The sequence below is a fragment of the Canis lupus genome, chromosome 12 (genome assembly GCF_011100685.1).
Source record: "Canis lupus familiaris isolate Mischka breed German Shepherd chromosome 12, alternate assembly UU_Cfam_GSD_1.0, whole genome shotgun sequence".
In the NCBI taxonomy this organism is placed as follows: Eukaryota; Metazoa; Chordata; class Mammalia; order Carnivora; family Canidae; genus Canis; species Canis lupus.
Genome location: NC_049233.1, coordinates 10,127,321 through 10,150,581, shown reverse-complemented (window position 1 = coordinate 10,150,581; position 23,261 = coordinate 10,127,321). Strand labels below are relative to the sequence as shown.

Genomic DNA, 23,261 nt, shown 5'->3' with positions numbered 1-23,261 from the left:
CTATTCTCTTACCCCTGCCCAGCTATTGGGAGTCCTCCCCCCCAAACCACTCACACCACAGCCCTGTGAAAAAAGTCTTCTTGAGACAACTTCTAGCTCCCATTCATCTGTGGTGACCCTTTATCCCAGTACTGAACATTCCAAGACCCGCCTCCCAGTCCCTAGCTCCTCCAGACTGACCATGGAAGGTTTCTCTGCATTTACATTAAGGAAGCACCATGAAAAATGGGACAAAGAGCCCATTATTTGGTAGACATCCTTGAGAAAACTGGCAGAGTATATTAAAAAAATAAGACAACCAAAAATACTGGATCTCTGCCTAATATTAAATACAAAGATGAACTCCAGATGAATTCAAGACATATATGTGAAAAATAGAATTATTAAATTAATAGAAAAAAACCTCTGCAGATGAATACCTAGGAATGAAGAAGCATTTATTACACAAAGTTTTAAAGGCACAAATCATAAGGCAAAAAAATTAATTTTATTAAATCAAAATTGAGGAATTCTGTTCAACAAATAACTCTATAGGAAAACTTACCAAGCAGAAGACATGTATGTTCTCTTGTGCTCAAATGCAAACCCTTGAACTGAAATATGCAGGGGGAAACTGAGCAAGGTAGCACACGAATCTCACCAGCTATCCTCTCCTCCCCATCTTGAATACCTTAAAAAGTAAAAGACTCGATTGTTAAATTGAAAATAAGAAAGGTTATAATCAGCAGACCAGAAACTGAGGAATTCATGCAAGTTTTAAAAAATCAAATGCAACTAACAATGGCAAAAGCAGATGCCTTGGCAGCTCAAAATGTGAGCAGAAGACAATTATTCCAAAATGCTTTGTCCACAAATAAGATGTGATAACCACGATCTATCATTCTGTCTGCACTATACGTGAGGAAATTCATAGCCTAAGAGAAAATCATATTGAGCAAACAGAATAATTGCCTGTGAGTGAAAGATAAATGTTTCAGGGAACAGAAGAAGATATCACATCCATAAAACAAGAAAAACCCAGAGTCATATCCAGAACACTGAACATCTAGCAAGGCCAGGGCATTGAGCTCTCAGCCTACATCTACCATGAACAATCTTAAGGGAAATGTAGCCGACATATTTGCCATAAATAAAATGTTAGAGGTAGGTTTTGATGAATGTCCCTTATTAAGGCCAGGACATTCTCTTCTATTGTTGCTTTGCTGAAAGTTTTAAATTATGAATTGGTGGTGGTAGTGGGAGAAGTAGTGCTTTTTTCTGCATCTACTGAGATAATCCTTTTTTTCTGGTGACACGGCGAATTAGGTTGACTGATTTTCAAATGTTGAACATAAATTACGTTCCTGAGATAATCCCCACTTGGTCATATTGTTTTATGTTATTACATACATTGATGGTTTTGATCTGCTTATAGTTGATTAAAGATGTTTCTATCTATGTGCATAAGGCATACACATCTGTACTTCTCTGTTCCTGTAAAATCCTTGTCAGGTGTTAGTGTCAAAGATATTCTGGGGCAGCCCGGGTGGCTCAGCGGTTTAGCACCGCCTTCCACCCAGGTCGTGGTCCTGGAGACCCGGGATCTGGTCCCACGTCTGGCACCTTGCATGGAGCCTGCTTCTCCCGCTGCCTGTGTCTCTGCCTCTCTTTCTCTGTGTGTATCTCTCATGAATAAATAAGTGAAATTTTAAAAACAACAACAAAGATATTCTGACTTTACAAATCAAGTTGGGATATGTCTCCTTTTCTGCCTGCAACAGTTTCTGTAACATCGGTGGGTGTTATCCTATCTTAAGTATTTGGTGCAGCTCACCAAAGAAATTGAAGAAAATTGAGCCTGGAGTTTTCTTTGTGGAAAGGGGAATTTTACTCTATGTAAGTTAGACCTCAGTGGGGTATTTTTGTTTTGTTTTGTCTTTGGTTCTTTTTTTTTTTTAAAAGATTTTATTTATTTACTTTTGAGAGAGAGAGAGAAAGAGAGAGCATGGGGAGGGGGAGATGCAGAGGGGGGAAGCAGATTCCCCACTAAGGAGGGAGCTCCATATGGGGATTGATACCAGGACCTTGGGATCATGACCCCAGTGGAAAGCAGATGCTTAACTGACTAAGCCACCCAGGCACCCCTAAACCTCAGTTTTTTAATGGGAAAATAAATGTAAAGAAAAAATATTGTGCTGTGTTAAATCATCTTGTACATAAAAGCCTAATGTATACACATTTTAGAGATTTTTGATAAATCCTTCCAAATTTCCCTCAAGTAACATTGAATCCAGTTTATACTTCCTCTCAGTGGAATGAGAGTGTTGGGGTTCTTATGGCCTTATCCTCACAGCTATCGCTCTGATTCCAAGCAATAAGACCCCCCACAAGGTGTAAATGGCACCCTCCACTCTAGAAGCCACTTAATCCCTGGCATGGAGGAAAGGAAGGAAAGAAGACTTCTCATGTTGGGAGGGCAGAGAGCCTTCGAACACAGGCATCTGGGTGAATAAGGAAAGTGTAACACGTCTTCTGGGAGTTGAGAGGTCTGAAATGACAACTGTAGTTCATGCCTCTACCCCAAATGCCTGGCACCTCGCGTGGCGCATAAGATTGTAAAGACTAACGATCGACCGGCCGAACGAACGAATGAAAGAATGAATGGAGAATAAGTTAAGAGACTGCAAGTTTGGACTCGGCAAAGATCAAACTTCCTTGGTTTGGGATTTGGGAGTTCAAGCCTGGTTTGAGACTTGTTACTGTGAATCCTGTCTAAGGAGAAGAAAGTTGGCACAGGTGAGTTGGCACAGGGAGCACATAGTCATGTAGGTTCCACCGACCCCAAAGGAACAGATGACATGGCTCTTGGATGTCAGGAGTCTATCCTTCTGAGTCTTAGAGCTCAGGACAGAGTAGAGGGTGGGGTCTTGGGCCAAATGCTGGGTCATTTTGGCTGCAGCCCGGCGGCTGTCTGGGCGAGATAGGGTGGAGTGAGAGGAAGTGGAGTGGGCATGCGCGCGCCGGCTGGGGGCCAGGCCTGGGCTGGGGGGCTGGGGGCGTGGCTCCTGGAGCGCGGGGAGGGGGAGCCTCCGTGACCGAGGGGGGAGAGCTGGTGGGTGATTAGAGGGGTTGGTAAGAGAATGGGAGAGAGGGAGAAAGATAAGGAGACAAGGGAGTAGTCAAAGGGAGAGACAGTTTGGGTGTGTGTGTGTGTGTGTGTGTGTGTGTGCGCGCGCGCGCGCCCACGTGTGACAGCACAGAAGCCCCTCCCGGCGCCCAAACCATATGATCTGAGACTTAACAATTTGCCTCCTTTCTCCCTGTAATTCTAGCTTGACGGAAATAGGATCGCGTGTGAGCACAGAAGGGGCTCTTTGCCAGCGGGAGCGTCAGGGGCTGTTGTCACCAGCCAGGACCTTGGCCAGGGAGGCAGGGCAAGGGAAGGAGCGCATCGCGGGAGGGCTGAGCGAATGAATGGATGGAGTTTGCGAGAACTTCCTCGGAAATGCGTGTTGGTGAAACCTAGGATCCGAGGTGCCCTGCCCCAACCCCAAGCCCTACCCCTGGACCTCTGAGCCCAGGGGATCCCAGGGAGTCTGTTGCTGAGGGTCCAGAAAACTCGCCCCAGCCCCCCTAGACGGACCCCTTGTTTCAGAGTAGGAGGTCCCCCCATGGGCCAGTTTCCAGGAGAGGTTTGGAGAAGGTGGGGAGTCTTCTACCCTGAGAGCCCTCCTCGGGCTGGGGGTGGGGTGTGGGGGCAGGCTGGGTGGAGCAGCCACACCTGCCCGAAGTTTCGGGGAAGAGGGCGTAAACAGCAGCGAGCGCCGCCCTCCTCCGCAGGCTCTGCGGGCCCTGCGGTCTGCCGATCGTAGTAGGTCCCACAACTTCCTCACTTCCCTAAATGGGCAACTGCACTTTCAGAACGCCAGGTCCTTCCCTGGCAGACCCAAGTGACACGTCCTGCATTGGCGTGGGGCCCAGACCCTGGATGCGGGTGGCCTGGCCCCCTGCTGGCCTGTGACCGTCCCCAACTGGATGGAGCCATGGCTCCCATGTTCCTCCTGCTGCTGCTGCTGCTGTGGCTCCAGAGCCATGTCTCAGGTGAGAGGGCAGGGGAGCTGGCTCAGGGGGTAGGGAATGGCCCTTTTTCTGGAGTCTCCCTCCAGGCTTTTCCTTGCCCAGTAATCTTGTTTCATGCTTTGTGGGGTTGGAAGAGGGGTCAGAGGGCTGACCTAGTGGCTTCTAACCAGAGAACAGTAAGAAGATTGCATCCCACTATCTGGCCCCAGGTAAAGCTAATACAGGACTCACAAAATAAGATAAAGCTCTGGACCCTCTCTGGTTGGGCCCCTTCATCTGCCAGGCTTCCTTAGGACCCCTGACCATGGACACTCACGCAAAAAGCCTCCTTCTCTTGTCGAGAAAGCCCTCTTTGGTTATAAGAATCATTGCATCACGTGTGTGTATGTTTTAACTGGTTGAGTTGCTTGTGCCACTACCGCCTGTCCCCATCCCCCTGTCCTGAGGGGAAACAATCCTTGAAGGCCCCTCACCCACCCCATAGCTACTAAATGCTCCTTGAGGGAGCCTCACCCAATCCTGCCTCCCTTACTGCAATGGTTACCAAGTTACCATTTCCTGTTCGGTTCTGGCTACTGCCTCTGAGAAGGGTGGAAGGTGAGCACAAATGAACACAATACCCAGGAGACCCTTTCTTGGGGCACCCCACCCCTGCACTTCCCCTAGAGAGGCTCCTCCCTCTGCCAGGGCAGAAGTGTGTCTCCTGTGTAGAGCAATCCAGGGGTCCCCCAAGCCTCCGACTCACCAAATAACTGAGTTGGATCATTGTATTTGGTTTGTACAGGACAAAGGGATGCTCAGAGAGGGTGCTATCTTACCCCGAGCCTCAGCTATAGTGCGTGCAGCTGGGTTGGAAGCAGGCAGATGTCTCCTCTCAAGTGCAGGGTCCTTGGCTATCAGAGCTCTGGGCTCAGCTGGAGAAGTCTGAAGGAACCTGCATTTGAGGCAGGAAGCACGTGGAGCACCAGCTACATTTCAGACACTGTCCTGGGACACATTTCCCACAGCCTGAGACAGATGAAGAAACAGAGACTTATGGGATCGACTCACACAGTTAGTTGATAGTAGAACCAGGGTTTTAACCCATAGTCACGTAGACTCCAAAATGTGTGCTCTCTACTCTGTACTGCTGGGAAGAAGTGTGTGTGTGTGTGTGTGTGTGTGTGTGTGTGTATGTGTGTGTTTACATCAGGCTCTGGGTGGTGTGAGAGGAATAAAAGCTGAGCTTATGGTGGGGAGAGGAGTGGAGGGAGCCCATCATAACTTTGTCCCTCTCGCTGTCCCCTGAGTCCCCACCCCCACCCCTAGTTCTACTCTCTCCCTGCCAGGCTGTGGATTGTGAAACGCACGGACCACATCTTATTTCTAGGCATAGACTGTAACAGGCTGTGGATGAACAGTGAATAATTGTACAATTCTTTGGGTCTGCACTCCAATGGGAATTTAGATGTATGTTTGGGCATTTTTAATCTATGGGTTTTATGCAACTAGAATGTTTTCAAATGAAATAGCACCTAAAATGAACTATGACAAATTGCTATTTAAAAGATAACTATAATGAACTTATTTGTGAACTAAATAACTGCTCTTAATTTTTTCAAATATTGGATTTTCTTATCTATCAAAGTTGCTTGTGGTCTGGAATTTTATAACTTTGTGACTTCTGTTTGCATTTGTGTGTCTAGCTCACTGAAGACAAGACCTGGGTCTTTCCCATAAGGCCCTGAAAATGGGGCTATTACTTTCCCACTGGGCTAGAAAAATATCATGAAAAAAGGGGCTCTGTCCATTGGAGTTCCCTCAGTGTAAGGGCTGAGTTTCTTCCATTAGCCTAGGGAATCCCTGAGGGCTGTGCCTGTGTCTCTACCATCAGTCTGAGAGTTCCCTGAGGGCTAGTTCTATATCTTCATCCTAGAACTCCCCAAGGGCACAGGATTATTGTCTTCCTCAGCAGTTTGGGAACTTCTAGAGGGCAGGGCTACTGTCTACTCCAATAGACTGAGAGCTCCCTGAGTGGGTGGACTGTGTCTCTCCGCCTCAGACTGGGAATTAGCTTTTAGCAGGGCCTGTGCATGCCCTCTATTGGATGGGGCGGGGGGGGGGGGGGGGAGTTCTTTCAGAGTAGGGCTGTGTTTCTCCCTGAAGCTGTGAGATCCATGACAGCAGGGCAGTATCCACCTCCTCTCCCCTCACCTCAACCTTCAAGATGCCTCCTTCCCCTCTCTCACCAGACCTTGCTCACCAGTAGTATCTCCCCAGGTGCCCCTGCCGAGAACGTGTACACAAAAGTAAAGCACTTTGAAGGGGAGACCTTGTCTGTGCAGTGTTCCTACAAGAGCCGCAAAAACCACGTGGAGGGTAGAGTATGGTGCAAAATCAGGAAGAAGAAGTGTGAGCCTGGATTCACCCGGGTCTGGGCGCAGGGGCCGCGCTACGTGCTACAGGATGACACCAAGGCCAAGGTGGTCAAGATCAGCATGGCAGCCCTCAGGCGCCAGGACTCTGGCCGCTACTGGTGCATGCGCAACAGCTCTGGGACCCTGTACCCAATGATGGGCTTCCAGCTGGAAGTGTCTCCAGGTAAGCAGGCCTGCCAGGGAACTGGGAGGGTAGGGGTGTCTTCCCTGCCTCATACTTCATTCGCAGCAGATATAGTAAGAAGAATAATCCATCAACAGGCATGTTGTGCTACAGGGTTTTCACAGTTCTTTTTTTATTTTTTTGAAGATTTTATTTATTTATTCATGAGAGACACACAGAGAGAGGCAGAGACACGGGCAGAGGGAGAAGCAGGTTCCCCACAGGGAGCCCGATGCGGGACCTGATCCTAGGACCCCGGGATCACTACCTGAGCCAAAGGCAGACTCTCAACCACTGAACCACCCAGGCGCCATCCAGTTCTTTTATTGACATCTTCATGGGCATTACTGTCCATTTTACCAATGAAGAAAATGAGATCTAAAAAGATGAGAGATGATAGGCTGGCATACATCATCAGACAAATAATTGTAGATAACGATAAATGTTCTTAAAATCAGACAGTGTGACAAGTTAGAAAGTAACTCTACTTTCTAGTGGTGGAGGGAGCTATTAAAGCACCAGAGACCTGAGAGGACCTGTCTCTGAGCAGATGACATCAAGCAGAGCCCATGTGAGGAGAGGTCTCTAGTCCTGTTGAAATGTGAGTGCTTCGGAGGGTATTCTAGGTGGGGAGAACTGCATGTGCAAAGGCTCTGAGGTGAGAAAGGGCTGGGCCTGTATAAGGCACGCCTGTGTGACTACTCCATATTGAGTGTGGGGCAGAGTGGCAAGAGATGAGGTTGGAGAGTCAAACAGCAGCCCTAAAGTATATGATGTGGAGTTTGAGTTTTATTCTAAGTACAATAGGAAGCTATTGGAGAGTTTACAGGGGTGTGTTGTGGTTTGCCTCTAAGATTATAATAGTTGCTCTGTGAAAGATGGATGGTGGAAGGGTAAGAGATGGACAGAGAGACTACTGTCCACATTCTGGCTGAGAATGACAATGTCTTGGAGTAGGACATGGCCTCTGGAGGTGGAAAGAAGTGGAGGGGTTCCAACCTATGATGTTTGGGCTTCCTGCCCACCCTGTACACTTTGTAGGTAAGACAAGAGGGGAGCAAAAGGGAGAAATCAAGAGTGACTCTGAGGTTTTCTATTCCATCAGCAAGGGGCCTGATAGTATCATTTATTGGGTCAGGTGACTCTGGGGAGGAGCTAGTTTGGAGGAGAAAAGCCAAGAGCTGTATTTTGTCATGTTGAGTTTAAGACACCTCCTAGAACCCCAAGTGGGCAAAAGGGGCAGGCAGTGGATATATCAGCTTGGAGCTCAGGTGAGAGGTCAGAGCTGGGGATATATTTGGAAGTATCTCTGTGAAGAGAATTGAAAGTCTAGGGGATTCAAGAAATCTATATAGACAGAAAACAGATTCATTGTTGCTTAGGGCTGGGGGAAGGAAGGGGAAGGTAGAAGGTAATAGCTAAAGGGTAGGGGTTTCTTTTGGAGATGATGCAAATATTCTAAAGTTGACTGTGGTGGTGGTTGCATGACTGTGAATATACTAAAAGCCATTGAACTTGTTGCTACAAATGGGTGTGGTATATAGAATGTGAATAATATCTCACTAAAGCTGTTAATAAGAAAAATCAAGGGGATGTAAAAGTTCTCCCTTGAGTGTAGAAAAAGAGAGAAGGGCCAAGCCCTGAGGTCCTCCCACCAGCAAGAGAACCTGAAAAAAGCAGCCAATGATGATGACATTCGTTACACACCTGACCCACCTGCATCCCCCTCTTCTGTTGTGACTGAGTGAGGGCAACTGCTATCTCTAAGACATGGGGCCAGATCTCAAGTCTCCCTCTCCACTTCTGCTTCAGATCCAGGGAATAGTTGAAAACAGGTGTATTGAAGTCTTAATTTGCAGGAAACATGAAATGGTTTCATTTTCTTTTTGCATATGTCCCCCCACACCCAATCTACCTTTTAAAGACCATTTGAGGAGATTCCAACTTTGCAGACCTATTCAATTATTAGGATAATTGAAATTATTAGGAAATAATAAACAAAAATCCTCAGCCCATTTAAAACCTCGAATCTTCTAGCAATATATGTTCTTCTACTCCTTTAAAAAAAGATTTTATTTATTTAGTCATGAGAGATGCAGAGAGAGAGGCAGAGACATAGGCAGAGGGAGAAGCAGGCTCCCTATGGGGAACCTGATGCAGAACTCAATCTCAGGACCCTGGGATCATGCCCTGAGCCAAAGGCAGATGTTTAACTTCTGAGTCAACCAGGTGCCCCACTTCTTCTACTCCTTCTTGAAGACCACATGTTATGGCCCAAGCCACCAGAGTGAGGAAGAGGTAGCCTTGGCTAACTCCCTCTCCTTCATCTCAGCAGGTGGGAAAGTGGGGTTCTTCTCAGCTACTTCTCCCTGCCTTCTTCTCCCAATGCCCTGGAGTACCAAGGCAAGAATGAAGGAAGGGAGGTCGTTGTGTGACTTCACTGCGCTCCCACCCCGTAGTAGTCCTTTCTCTGTTCGGCTCTTTTCTACCCAGCCGTTTGTGAGGTGGGTGTCCAAATGTTGCTCTCCCAAGGCACCTGCATGTGAGTTCTCTGAAGGGTCTTTGGGGTCTCCCCACTGCTGAGTAGGATGATGTGGGAGATCTGGCTCCAGGTCAGCCTCTTCCCCTTTCCCTACTCTCACCAATGCTGCTCATTCTGGGTTCCCTTGCCCAGAAATATGGGCACTTTCCATGGTGGCCATTTGGCTCTCAGGAATGTGCCTTTGCCATGCACAGTCATGGGATGAGGCCTCCCGTGTCAGCCCTCTCTCTTCCTCAAGGACTCTCTCCCATCTCTTGTTTTCTATGGAGATAGACTCCACCACACTGCTCCACAAGGGACCACATGCTTCCTATAGCTCCCTACTCCTCTACCATCCAAATGCCAGCCTCCTAGAAAATGGGAGGTAGAAGGCTGAAAGGATGGATGAGGGGAGCAGGTGTCTCTTCATAAGCTCCTAAGGAGGGCATCTGACCCTGCTGCTGGAGGCATTCTTTGGAACATGGGCCATCAAGGCTTCCTTGCCCTCATTTCTGGACCCTAGTCACCAATTATGGAGCTCCTAGAAAAGTCTCTGTTCAACATCATAGTGAAGAAATCTCTTTGGCTTCCTGGAATGAGGAGGGTCTGGAAGCAATGAGAGAGATGGGCATGGGGAGGGGAGAGGCCTGACAGGGCAGGCTAAAGAAACTGTGAGAGACTCTTCCTTCTTTACTGTTTCCACTTCTTCTCCCCAACAAATGTACATCTGGTCACATAGCAGAGCAGAATCCTGGGTCCAAGGTCAATGAGGGGAGACGAGGATCTGCTTCTATCGGGGAGGCCTCTGACTCAGGCTAACGTTTCTCCCTTTCTGGCCCCTTAGCCTCTACCACCAAGAGAAGCACTCCTCTTGCACATCTGGCCAATATCCTCAAGAGTGGAATTGTTGTCACATCGGGCCCAACCCCTACCTCAGGCCCTGATGCCCCATTCACCACCAGCATGACAATGTTCACACCTGATCTCCTCACCTTGACCAGACTCGTGTCCCCCACTGCCTCAGAGTCCATCAGACTGACCTCTGTGACAGACTACAGCTTCACCAGCACTGGCCCTTCTACCACGGGGCCTAGGAGGACCATGGGGTCCCAGATAGTGACTGTGTCTCCCAGCGATGCCAGAGCCTCCTCTGCTGGCCCAGCATCCATATCCACCAGGGCTGGGCACCTGCGCACCGGATCACCCACCACAGAAGTGTGCCACACCAGCGGGGCTCTCCTCAACAAGTTATCCCCTATCAGGTACCTGTGTTTTCTGGGCTTGGAGGACATTTGAACAGATACAGCAACAGTTCTTGGTGCCTGAACAGACCTCAAGGTGCAAGCAAATGTTATTGCAGACCTTTCCTTTTCAGGAAGTCGGTCTGGTGTGCTGCTGAATGAGAGCTGGGTGGGAGGCCAGAAGCCAGGATGGAGAGGTGACATAAAGGATGCCAGGGGGAAGTGAGGGTTGGGAACTGGTCAGCATAAGAGTCTGGATGGAGAGGAGAAGGTAGGGGCAGGATAAGGATGTGGCTTGGGGGTAGGAAGTGGGAAATGGGAGATTCTTTAATTTGGGCTCCCCTAGAAGCAGCCTCTAGGACCAAGAGTGGAAAGAGCATCGGGAAGTGAGACAGGGAAGCAGCTGGGAGAGAACCTAATCAAGCTGGCCACCACTGTGAGCAGCGGAGCTCAAGTGCAGGGGAGGCTCTCGGGCCCAGTATCAGACGACCACCTGAAGGGCAAGGAAGCTGGGGTTTTAATACACTGACTCCTACACCGACACTACTCCTATTGGTCATCAGTGGAGGGCTGCCTGCCATGGGTGGCAAAGAGGGACCTAATAAAAGGAGAAAGTCTTCAGGCTGAAAATTTAAATGGAAGTGCCAAGGGCCGGCGCACATGAAGTGCTACAGGCAAGGGGATACAGGCCATGCACCTGCTGCATCTGCTTCAGAGGATGAAGGAGGGAAGGGCTGTGGGGAGAGGCTCTCACTATGAGAAGAACAAGACTCTCAATCTTTTCGGTCACAAATGGGGTCCCTTAGAGTCCTTGTCCTCAGGGATGTTCAGGTTTGTGGGAACAATGGAGGACAGGCGCTAAAGTGGAGAGACGCTCACCTCCACCTGGGACTTCTTCCCCTGACCTCTGAGCCTGTCACTTCCTCCTGCCATAGCTGGCTCCCCAAGGAAGGGAGCCAATCATTCCCACCAGGGCCATCAGATTTTCTCTCAGTCTGGCTCCTCTCACATGGCATGCAGAAAAACATGGGTCCAGGTGGGGGTAACTGGGTGCTCACCTCCTCCCCACTCTGTCCCGTCCCCTCAGGCACCAGGATTCACATCCCACTGTGTACCTGGGGATACTGATCTTCCTCCTAGTGTCTGTGATGTTGATCGTGGTCTATGGGTTCTGGAAGAAGAGACACATGGGAAGTGAGTACAGCCCACCCTCCCAGCCTCCTGAGGGCAGAGCACTGGGGCTTGACACACTTTCCAAAGGGCCTGGGTGCACTCCGACCCCAGGTGGTGTGTCCTTACCTGCGTCCAGCCAGAAGGACTACTTTGCATCCAGGCGAGGGAGGAGGGTGGGCAGGCTGGAGCGGCACGGCATGACCCCTCTGGGGCTGAACTAGCAGGAAGCAGAGGGCAGAACCGAAAGAGGGGATAGACTGGCCCAGGAGCATGGGGGGCAGGGAGAAGAGAGCTGGAGCCCTGTCCCCTTTCATCTCTCTCCTTGTTCTCACAGGCTACAGGGTATGCAATGATCCCACTAGACCCTGGAGGGACCCACTTGGAAGACCAGAGCCTCCGTGGAAGCCTGTGTGATCTGAGACCACTTAACTGTGGAGTGGGGGAACTCTTCCTGGAGGGGCCTTTGGAGGCCAGAGGAGGATGGAGCTGGGAACCTGTCTGAACTAGAGCCAGGCTGGGGGCTGAGGACTTGCTCAAGGCCGGACTCAGGCCTCCCTAGAACGAGAGGCTGCTCTTCACCTGCTCAGTCCCCCTGGGCTGCCGAGAACCTGGGATGGCACCCAGAGTGGAGGGTACCGGCAGGAAGCCCCAGGGGAAGCCACCAAGGGGATTCTGCTCAGAGCCACAGAGTCCTGGGCCCCAGCTGGTGGCAGAGAAGCCCTGACGGTGCTGTACCCAGACAGGGAGCTCACGGCCCGTGGGCCTCAGGACCCCTTGCGATGGAGCAGAGGAAAGTGGACTGGTGGACAGCTGCCCTCTCCCCATCTGGAACCCTGTGTCCTCAGCAACCCTCTGCTCCCTCAAGCTTCCCCATGTGCTTGGGGGGAAAAAAAGCCCCAGAGGCAGCCAGTGTTTCAAAGGCCTTGCCCTGGAGAAGAAGGAATAGCAACTTGATGCTGGAGGTCCATGGCAGCTGAGGACCCCAGAGTGGTCCAAGTCCCCCACACTCAGGGCTATGCGTCCCCTGATGGGCCTCTGGAGGTGCCCTGCCCTGACCTCAGCTGCTGGTCCCTCAAGTCCTGGGAGCCAGCAGAGCCCAGCCTCCCACTGCTGCCACCTGCTGGCTGGCCCTTCAGGGAAAGCTTGCGACCAGGCTGCCCAGAGCCCTTGGCTGCAGGACCAGCCTGTCCCCAGACTGGCATGCAGAGGCTGCACTCAGAACTGTCTCCCCTGGATCCCAACTCCAGACCTGAGCTCCCCCACAGGAGACTGAGGGCCCTCCAGAGTCCACCGCAGGGGAGGCCACTGCTCAGGGAAAGAGTAGATCACCTACCTTCCCCTGGGGACTCATTGTCCCCTGGGAAGAGAGGAGCTACTTGTGACACAGCAAGGACAGCTTGGAGCAGAGTACAGTCTGGAGGGACGCCTTGGTGGGTGCAGGGCCAGGGTGGGAGTGGGGTGGTCCAATGGCCGAAGGAGCCTGGCCTCTGCTTCACTGGCTCCTGGCTCAGAATCGGCCTCTTCTATAGTGAGGACTGAAGAATACAGACTGGGTTCGTCCTCTAGAGCAGGGGCTCCAGCAGCCTAGGGCAACTGGAATAAGCACCTAGGGATCGTGACATCTCCACTCCACCCGGGGGCAGAGACCTCTCACATGGGAAGAGCATTCTCATAGTCAAGAGAATGACGCAGCTGGAGCTTTGATGGGTAGCTGCCCCCAGAATGGATGTAGCGAGAGAGGAAGAGGCAGGAGGTAATCCTGGGGGACAGCAGGGAGGAGGCACCTTTTTCCTCCGTCCAGGAGAGGGCACCAGAGGAGACTCAGACTGAGGAACTGACAAGCCTTGTGCCAACACACACACACACACACACACACACACACACACACACACACAGAGTGATAGCCATCCTCCCTATCGGGAGGGTGTGGCCACGACCTTGGTGTGTAACCAGGAGGGGGCTGAATTTCCCCAGAGGAATAAAGCTCCCCAAGACCCCCCCCTCCCCAGATCCTACAACAGCACACTGACAGCCCTTCCTCATCTGAGAACAGGATGTCTTGTGGGAGAGCGGCAGAGGGCTCAGGACGGGGACCCAGCGAGGCCACCTGTCCCTGCGTGACCCTGAGCCAGTCACTAGCCCTCGGGTCTCATCTTCCTCTCTTGTAAAAGGCGAACACTAACTCCTACCTCTCAAGACTGCTTTCAGGATAAAATGACGTGACACAAACCTCCCACAACTGAGTAAATGCCTTGTGATTGCTGGTCCTCCGGCTCCAGCTCTAGGACGCGTTGTCCACATTGAAGGCCTTTGGAACCTATGTCTCTGCTTTGCCCTCAATTGGAAGGGACTAGGGAGGGCAGCGGGGCACTCACCCAGGCCCCAGGTGCTGGGTGCTGGACCTGGGCAGCCAACACACCCTGTTGGCTGTGCCCCGATGCCAGGCAGGGAAGCTGTTAGGGGACCTACCATCCCCGTTTGCCCAGGATGAGGGGCGCCTGGAGCTCAGTGAGCCTGCATGAGGTGCCCACCCACGGAGCCTGCTCCCACATGAGCTCCACAGCGAGGACGCAGGGCGCCCACACCCCCTGCCCCAGCTCTCCAGCTCTGATGGCCTGGGTGGCCTCTTGGGACCTCCAGTGCTCTGGGACATTTCCCTGAAAGCCCCAGCCTCTTGTTTTCTCCTTCTTGTTCTTCATCCTCTCCCTGGAGCCTCAGGAGGACCCAGATCTCCAATGGATCCAGGGCTGGGAGGGGCAGGGCAGGTGGGGGTGTCACACGGGCCAGGGCTGCTGCTGCCTTTACCAGGGAAGGCGAGGCGACAAAGCTTCCTGAGCAGTTGGCTGTGGGAAGGACAAGGACGGGCCACACCTGCGAAGGGCTTCCTGCTGTGACCAAGGGCAAGGACACATAAAACCCAGCACGGAGGGATGTTTGCTCTGCAGAGCGTGGCAGGCAGATGTGTCACCCTGGGACATAAGCCTTAGGATGGCATTCTCCCAGATGGCTGCAGGAGGGTTTTCCCTCAACATCAAACTCAGTTGGTGCTGCTGCCTCTCAGGCAGATGAACTGCTTGCCCCAGTGCTGGGAGTAGTGAGGGTCTCTGGGGGGCTGCCGCAGCTGCAGAGAGCCAGTCACCTCCCAGGGAGCGCACCCCCCCCCCCCCCCCCCCCGCTGACTGGCTGCCACAGGATCTGAAGCCCCAACACCTCTTGCCATGCTGGAGAGCATCCTGTCCTCAGAACTCTGCACACCCTGGTCTGAGCTTCCTGTCACCCTGTCCTGCTTCCTGTCCTTCTTCTCCCAGCTCGGTCCCCAAGCACTTTTGGTCTCCTGTGCTAATCTCCCCCTGAGAGTCTGCGCCCCACCTACCTGACCTGCCACACTGCATTTTTACAGGATTTTCTCCTTTCTTGGTTGTGAAACAGCCTGCGGGGATAGTTTTTCTGTAGTTCTTCTAATGGCAGTTATCCCTTAAAGTGTGCTTGATTACTGTGATCTCTCTAACAAATGCTTATGGAGGGATTGTGGCAGGCTGGCAGCTGGAGATGTGGAGTGACGTCAAGACCCCCTCAGCCTCCTGTCCTTGTCTTTCTGCATCTCCCTTCTCCCCTGCCTCCCGCTCCCATGCCCCCAGGTTCACTCTCTCCCACCCTTGTCAGGGGCATTCTCTGCACCTCCATTCCTGGAAATGACTCTCCGTCTCCTTTCTCCTCTGCCACTCCAGCCCCCATAGTGCTCCCTGGCTCCCTGGCAGGCCTGAGCAGGAAGTCTTGGACCTCTGGGCACCTCCAAAGGGTCCCCTAACTCTGTCACTCACCTTCAGTGGAGGCTGTATACTGGGGTAGAGAGGAGGTAGTTGGGGCCAGGGGGAAGTGGTAGGATAAAGAGGAGAAAGAGAAAGCAGAAATGAGTTCTGATTTCACCAGAGTTTCTTCCTGGGCTTTCACAGCTTTCTACACCCTGACCCCAGTATGACAAGGAGGAGGAGGCTGGGCAAGAGAGCCAGCAGCAGCTGAGTCCCCTGGAGCCTCAGCTCTGAAAGCCGACTGGGCCATGTGTAGCACCTGCAGAGGGAGACTCCTGCCTACAAGGCCAAGACCTCCCCGAGCCCCACTGGAGGACTTTGCCGTCCTCAGCTCTTCTTCCCTGACAAGCCAGGGTGGCTGTGCTGAATCCTCAACCCTGTGCCCCAGCCCTGGCTCCCTGTCCTCAGGTCTTCCCTGCTAACTCTGCCACGCTCAAGAAGAGGGCCCATGGCCAGGGACGCCACACGCCTGCTGCCACCAGTCCTGCTGGTGCTCCTGGCCTCAGGTGATGAGGAGGGCAGAGGGAGGGAATAGGGCAAGAGGAGGGAGAGATGGTCTGGTGAGGAGGGCATGAAGGAGGCATGCAGAGGGCAGGTCAGGAGCAGGGTGGCACTGTGGCCAGAGGCTGGGTCTTGGGCACATTCCGAGGAAGGTGGCACCCACCTGCCAGCCCCACAGGGGCAGAGAAATTGCTCCCTGACGTGAGAGTGTATTTTCAGGTTCCTGGGAACAGAAGCCAGAGTTGCTGCGTAAACTGGAAGGGGAGACAATCTCTGTGAAGTGCCTGTACCAGTCCTGGCAAGACTCAAAATCAGTGAAAGCTTGGTGCAGGCAGGTATCAGCACGTACTTGTACTGTGCTAGCCTCCTACCCCAGGATCCAGGGGATGCAGTGGAAGCCCGGAAACTCCATTCAGGATGGGGTCAGATTGGGCTACTTCATTGTCACCATGACCAAGCTCAAGGTAGAAGACTCTGGATTTTACTCCTGCGGAATCTACAAATCCTCTGAGATCCTTACTTACAGAAATATCCATCTTGTGGTGTCTCCAGGTGAGTTCTTCCCCTTCTCTGTGTGGTTCTCAGCCATCCTGAATCACAAGATGCTGGAGCTAGAAAGGATTCTTATGTAATTTTATTCAGGGCTCTCACAGCCCAAACCGGCACCCCTTGCCCAAGTCACTGCTGGTTAAGGTCAGATCCAGCACAAGAACTCAGACCTCTGCCTCACTTCGTTCTTCCTTTAGCATAGTATGCATTTCTCTGAACATTCTTATTGCTACTAACAAAACTCATCTGTTGATTTGTAATGACTATAAAGCCACCTCAGGTTTGAACAAGACTGGCTCTACTGGGCCATCCCAGGGCATCCAGACTCCTGACCCTAACCCCCTAAGCTTCTCTTAAAGGGCTGTGCTTGAGTGGAAGGTAACTGGTTGGGTTAAGAAATGTGAACAGACAGGAGACAGCCAGCTGGTGAGGTAGACACGGACTTTGGGGGTGAGCCTGGGAGGTGTAGCGGCCAAGGGCTCAGAGAGCCCAGGTCATCTCCCTAGACCTACCCCTTAGTGTCGAGAGACCTTAAGGCTCAGATGGGAAGCTTGGCTCTACTCCTGAATGAAGCTCCGGGTGTTTTTTCCTGAAAACCTCAGAGTTGCAAAGCTCCCTCCTCCCCGTGTTTCCCTGTGATGGTCAGAGCTTGAACGGCATCTTCCCAGACCCCTGTCCTGCTGCCAAGCCTGCTCAGCCATTCGGTGAGCTGGGCGCCTGGAAGACCCTTGTTGACTGCTTGGTCAGTCACCACACAAGCCATGGCTCACTGTCACTCCATGTATGGCAGGGGCTGCACTCTGTAAGGGGAATCAAAGACCTCGAGACCCTTTCCTGTGCTGGAGGAGCCCACAGAGCCTCCCCCCATTCCACCGCCGTTTGCATCCAAGGCAGACACATAAGGGAAGGGTTAGGAGCAGATGGCAGGTGGCATAATGAAAGCACATTAGAGGGCAGCCCAGCGAAGGGAGGGACCAGTTGCTGGAGAAAGCAGTGGTATGGATTCTCCTGGAGAACTCTCCAGAAGAAGTGAAACCACTTAGGCCTTATGAGTGAGCGGGAATTTATCCAGAAGAGACAAAAGTGGGCAGAGGTGGAAGGGAAGCATTCTATGTTGAGAGTGCATGACATGGTCAAGAACAATGAAAATAGAAAAGACTATAGAAATATGTCCAATATGCAAGTGACAGTGTGAGTCTAATGTAAAGCCTCTTGTACTGGAGCACTTCACTGTGAGGAAAAGTCATTCATATGCAGGGCATGTGGTGCTTCTCAGAGTCCTCACTTGGCCCAGGGCCCTCTGTGGGCTCCTACTCCCCAGGGCCCCTACTCCCCAAGGCCAAGGGCTAGATGTGAGGAGCCTGGAATGTGGGGCAAACACATGGAGTGCTCTCCTCACTGTCAGTCTCTTACAGCTCCAGCCCTGCCCATCACCAGGAGCTCTGGGAGGACCACAGCCTGGACCTTTGCCCCCAGCCCTGTCATGGAGAGGTACTGTGACCTCCCTCCTCGTCTTCTCCACCCTCCACTTTTTCCCACCTATGACCAACTGTGCTGAATACCTCCAGCTAACTCGGCCCCACAGCTACCTGGTTCTGAGGGGCTGAGATGGGAGTCACATGGTTCATAGGTCACTTTGCCTCTTTAAACCTCAGTTTTCTCACCTGCAGAATGGGGTCAATGACATCCTCACCTTACAGCAGGGTTGCTCACCTTTGGCACTATTGACATTTGTTGTGAGTGGTGTCCCGTGCACTGTAGAGTATTTGGCAGCATCCCTGGCCCCTACCCATTAGAGAGCAAGAGTACAAACCTCCCCCAGACCACCCAGTTATGACAACCAAACCAAAATATGTCCAGACGTTGCCAAGTTTGCCTCGGAGGAGGACACAAGCACCCCCAGTTGGGAACCACCATTGTACAGAGTGTCTGTGAGGATGAAGTGGGATTGGGTCTGGCCCAGTGCCAGGCACGTGACCAGGGCTGCCTCATTTGCCTCACTCTTCTCTTGGCCTTCCTCCATCCCAAATTCCAGGGAAAAGCCGTACTCTGTAGTTACTACAACCCATGGCCTGATTTCTTCTCTACCCTTGCCTGATGGCTTCCAGGCCGCAGCCCCTGGGACTGACCCCACAGTTGTTTTTCTTCTGGCCTCCATCCTCCCCTGTCTTCTCCCCACCCATAATCACTGCAGTGGGAGCCCAGGGCTCTCACAACCTTGGTTCCTTGCTTCAAGGCTTTATAACCCAGAAACTAGGTGGTGCTGAGAGGTGTCCCTACAGGTGCGCCTCTGGAAATTAAAGTTCAACCTTTGACACTCTAAGCACCTTCCCTGGGAGCCTACCTTTGTGTTCTGTCTTTGACATAAGAACAGGTCCTATTCAAATTTGTTTGTGATGTGGCAGCGCGGCTGGTCACAGGACACCAGTGTCCTGAGAGCTGAGGGCATCCCACAGGTAGGAGTGAGGAATCAGGACCAAGAAATAGTTAAAGGCAGGATGTGGGAGGGCTGGGTACAGATGCTGCAACAAGCCCCCCAGGGGCAAGTTAGGAGACAGCAGCCAGAAAAAGAAAAGGAGCAAAGACAGCTGACGTGGTCAACAGTCCCGTTTCACAGAGGAGGAAACAAATCCAGATGTAGCTGGATATGCATGATCTAAGGGGCAGAACCTTTGAGCATGGGGCTGCCTCCTTAGGGAGGAGAGTCTATTGATAGACTCTCCTCCTTGGGGCAGGAGAGTCTATCATGGCTGTGTGGGTGGAGAGAGGGATGGCTTCTGGGCAGAAATTTGGCTCCCACTTTCCTCACCTGGCTGGTTGTCCCTTATTCCAAAGCCCCCAAAGCAACTGGCATCTCATCGTTCCCAGCTCCACGGTGGCTGTCCTGCTGCTGCTGGTGCTCACCTTCCTCATGATCCTGTACTTGAGGAAAGCCCGAAGAAGCTCCGGGAAAGGTAAACTCCAGGGCTGGCTCCGAGCAGACCCCTGAGGGCTTGGCCATGATGTCCTCATGCCCATGAGCCTGAAGAGAAGGCTTATCATACTCATTTTACCAGCAAGGAAACTAAGACCTGTGAAGTGAAGAGGTCAGGATCCCCTGGGTTCTCTTGCTTTGCCAGAGCAGCACATGGGATCATTCTCTTCAGAGGCTCAAAGGCCAGCTCCTTCCAAGCCTAAATGGCCAAAAACTGGGTATTCTAGCATCCATATGGGATATTATATTTCGCCATTGTCTTATAGTTAAGGATTTTTAAACAAATTTATCTAAAAATCTTTCTGTCAACAGTATTGCTTTTTAGTGGTCATGATTGCTTTAAAATGTTGTCTTCATAAAAGGACTTAAAGGACTTTTTAATTGTCCAAGTTGTAAGTTTTTAGCACTGATCACATGTAAAATCATCAGCATTTTGTGTAAGATTTATGAGATCAGTAGCTTTTGATGATTCCTGTGTTGTTGTTCTTTTGTTGTTGTTGTTGTTTGTGGTTTGTTTGGCACATATGTGCTGCGTATTTATTAACCATATAACCCAGTGATGTGTGTGTTGACAATATTGAAATGTGGAAATGAGTCAGTGGTATGTTGATCCTCATTGATTTTATTTTTAAAGCTATAAAAACCCTAAAGTAGTAATGGGTTGTAAAATTTTATACATGTATTTTTCAAAGTGCATAAAGTCAATTTAATGGGTCACAATGCTATTTTCATAAAATGAAAGGAAAAAGCAAATGTCACAATGTTTTGCACGTTGGAAGGATACTTTTTCATTAGACTTTAAGAGTGTGTGTGTGTGGGGGGGAGATAAAATATTTTTCATTGTGGTTCCTGGTCCAAAAATTTGAAAGATATTATAGATAACATCACCAGCAAGTAGATTATACTTTTGAAAAAAGATTTTATTGGGGCAGCCCCAGTGGCTCAGTGATTTAGCACCACCTTCAGCCCAGGGCCTGATCCCTGGCATCTGGGATCTAGTCCCACATCAGGCTCCCTGCGTGGAGCCTGCTTCTCCCTCTGACTGTGTCTCTGCATCTCTCTCTCTTTCTGTCTCTCATGAATAAATAAATAAATAAATACATAAGAAAAAAGATTTTATTTATCTATTTGAGAGAGAGAGAGAGAGAGAGAGAAAGAAAGAGAGAGAGAGAGAGCATGAGTGGAGAAGAGAGGGAGAAGCAGACTCCTTGATGAGCAGGGAGCCTGACTTGGGGCTCGATCCCAGGACCCTGAGATCATGACCAGAGCTGAAGATAGAGGCTTAGCTGACTGAGCCACCCAACACCTCACAAATAGATTACACTTAAATGGATGTTTAAATTTGGGACTTTCAGTGACTGGAATTGATTCAGCTTACCAGTTTTATGCAAATTAGCCACATGACTCCAGTCTGATTTGCTCCTTGGCACTGATGTCAGATCCCTGGACACCCTTCTGTGCTGGCCACCAGCATACACCCTGGAGCAGCGTGGAATTTCCACACTGAGACCCAGCCCCTCTCCCACCAGGGTCCCCTCTGCCCAGCGGGAACCTCCAGCACTCCTGTCTTCCCAGGGTAACGGGACCTATGGAGAGGTCCCTGCCCCAAACTGGACTCTTTTCCTCACAGGTGAGGACAAATCCCACCACATCTACAACAACATCTCAGTCCAGAAGGAACAGACCACCGTGCATGGGAAGGATCCCTCATCAAGGCAGAGGCGATCTCAGCTTTCCTGGGTATCTTGTTTTTCAGTGTTGTTTTTTTTCAGTTTCCCAGCTTGTGTTTACATTTAGTTTCTGTTCACTCTGGACCTGGGCTCACTCATGACTCCTCATGCTCCTGTTGCCTCATCTGCATGCACCCTTTGCCCCACATTTCCCAATTTAAACCCCTTAGGGAAAGAGAGAAGTTGACTGCCCTAGTTTTTGCTCTTAAGCACTAGCTTAAGGGCCAACTGTTAATGGGGGCAGGGAGCCCATTTCATGGCGTGGCTGCCACCAGTCCAGTCAGCTAGGGGAAAAGGGGTCACATGGTGGAAACATGGCTCCCTAGGTGCTCTGTCATCAGGAGCTGGGGAACAGGCCATTGCTGTTGGGTAAGTCTGTCTTGTCTAAAGAATGAAAATTCTTGAGATCACAGAATTGCAGGACTGGAAGGATCTAAAGTCATCTGGTTCAACTCTCTGTAATGCTGGGATCAACTCTGCAAGTGGCATCCCTACCAAATGCTCTTCTAGCTCAATGCTATTTGAACTTGAGTGTGCATGAAAATCACCTGGAAAACTTGTTCAAACCGAATTTCCTTGGCCCCAGCCCCAGAGACTGCTTTAACAGATCTTAGGAAAGTCTGAGATTTTATCAAGCTTCCAGGTGATATCTATGCTATTGGTCCATGGATCACACCTGTGTCGTCTTCCATAGCCTACTCTTAAACTTCTTCAGTGATGGCGACTCTGCTGACTTTAGCCATTCTCAGAGGCTCTGCAGCATCCATACTCTGTTCCATGACTTATCTTTGTCTCTGTCCTCCATTCTGCTCTGGGCAGCCCCCAGGGGCCACTGACCACTCCCAGCTGTGATCTGTACAGTGAACACTTGTCTTCTTTGATTTCTAGGGCTCCAGTCAACATATGGGCTCTGAAGAGGACACTGGGGCCATCTGCTATGCCTCACTTACCCACCTGAACCACTTTGTGCCTGAGGACTCCATCTATGTCAACATCCAACTCAACCTGAAGCCCATACCTGACCCCCTTCTGACTGTGGAATATGCCGACATCGCTGGAGCCAGATCCCAGCCCTCCAAGTCAACTGCCCCAGACAGGGAGTTCAAGAGCTAAAGTCAGTCTTCACTGGGAAGTGAACACTTAGAAAATACCTGTGAGGCATAAGGCTGCTCCACCAGTGATGGGAGGACTTCAGTGTGGCAAAGATGCTCAAAAACCAGCAAAAGGTTTACCCCCTTCCTACAAAGGAGATGAGGAAAAAGGAGGAAAGGACAGTCCTTATATTCCAGAGGGGAGAAGCTTTGAGTCTGAAGTCTGTGATGGGCAGACTCTGGGGCCTATATAAGGGGGTCTCTAGATACCTGCCCACTCCTCTCCCCAGGGCCCGGGAGGAGGGCCACTGGAGCAGAGACAAATTAGATAGGATTTGGACCCCAGTGCCTCCGAGTGACACAATCTTCTCCCCACTCTGTGATCCTCACTTCCTTCCTAAACAGGGGCTGTGAAATCCTGACCCACTGTGCAAGTTCCTCTTTGGTGACACTCCTCATGAAAGCCCCTCCCCAACTATCTCTCAGGGCTTCTAAGCCAGACTAGAAAGTTCTATTTCTCCACCCCAGCTCCTCCTCTCCTTCCTGACCCCCTGATTTTGATTCTCACAAGTGACCCTAGCAAGATGTGGGCAGTGCTTGTCACTCAAGGGTTTCCCCTAGCCCTTGGCCTTGCCAGTCACGGTGGGGCATAGGAACTTCCTTCCCCATAGTGGCCCCAGCAGCTCCACCAGAACTGACCTGGGCTCTTCTGCCTTCCGTGGAAACTCTCATCTATTCTGCAAGCTGCACCTCAAACAGAGCAGACTGAAGGCCACTTCTTGTTTTGCCCTAGTACACTTCCACAGGGCCCTTATAGGAGACAGGGCCCCTTTTTTTAATTATGTGCCCCCAAGGAGTGACTCTGAACTGTGGGAACTCCAGGCCACGGGGATGGAGGGTAGGGTCCTGCCATGTCTTGGGAAAGATTGCTTGAATTGCTATTCATCACTTCTCAAGGGTGACATTTAAAGATCACCCAATTCAGCTGCTAGTGGGATGCCAGATCCCTTCTGCAAATCCCACTGAGTCATGC

The 23,261-nt window shown here is 51.1% G+C and overlaps 2 protein-coding genes across 4 annotated transcripts; both read left to right on the top strand.

Annotated features, from left to right (window-relative positions):
• Nucleotides 1-3,213: 3,213 nt before the first annotated feature.
• On the top strand, nucleotides 3,214-13,810 carry TREML2 (triggering receptor expressed on myeloid cells like 2). Of its 2 annotated transcripts, XM_038554005.1 has the most exons (6): nucleotides 3,223-3,513; nucleotides 3,901-4,080; nucleotides 6,319-6,639; nucleotides 10,005-10,422; nucleotides 11,489-11,595; nucleotides 11,909-13,810. In XM_038554005.1, exons 1-6 carry the CDS (start codon nucleotides 3,450-3,452, stop codon nucleotides 11,986-11,988), a joined length of 1,170 nt encoding a protein of 389 aa, XP_038409933.1. In that variant the 5' UTR covers nucleotides 3,223-3,449; the 3' UTR covers nucleotides 11,989-13,810. The 2 variants fall into 2 exon arrangements, with proteins under 2 accessions (XP_038409934.1, XP_038409933.1); XM_038554006.1 differs by lacking the exon at nucleotides 11,489-11,595 and having other exon boundaries at nucleotides 3,214-3,513.
• Nucleotides 12,865-22,650, top strand: LOC608975 (trem-like transcript 4 protein). Of its 2 annotated transcripts, none has more exons than XM_038554008.1 (7): nucleotides 12,865-13,004; nucleotides 15,528-15,889; nucleotides 16,104-16,436; nucleotides 17,849-17,924; nucleotides 19,302-19,387; nucleotides 21,038-21,147; nucleotides 22,026-22,650. In XM_038554008.1, the coding sequence occupies exons 2-7, from the start codon at nucleotides 15,832-15,834 to the stop codon at nucleotides 22,248-22,250; spliced, it is 888 nt and encodes a 295-aa protein (XP_038409936.1). In that variant the 5' UTR covers nucleotides 12,865-13,004; nucleotides 15,528-15,831; the 3' UTR covers nucleotides 22,251-22,650. The 2 variants fall into 2 exon arrangements, with proteins under 2 accessions (XP_038409936.1, XP_038409935.1); XM_038554007.1 differs by having other exon boundaries at nucleotides 19,269-19,387.
• Nucleotides 22,651-23,261: the final 611 nt, after the last annotated feature.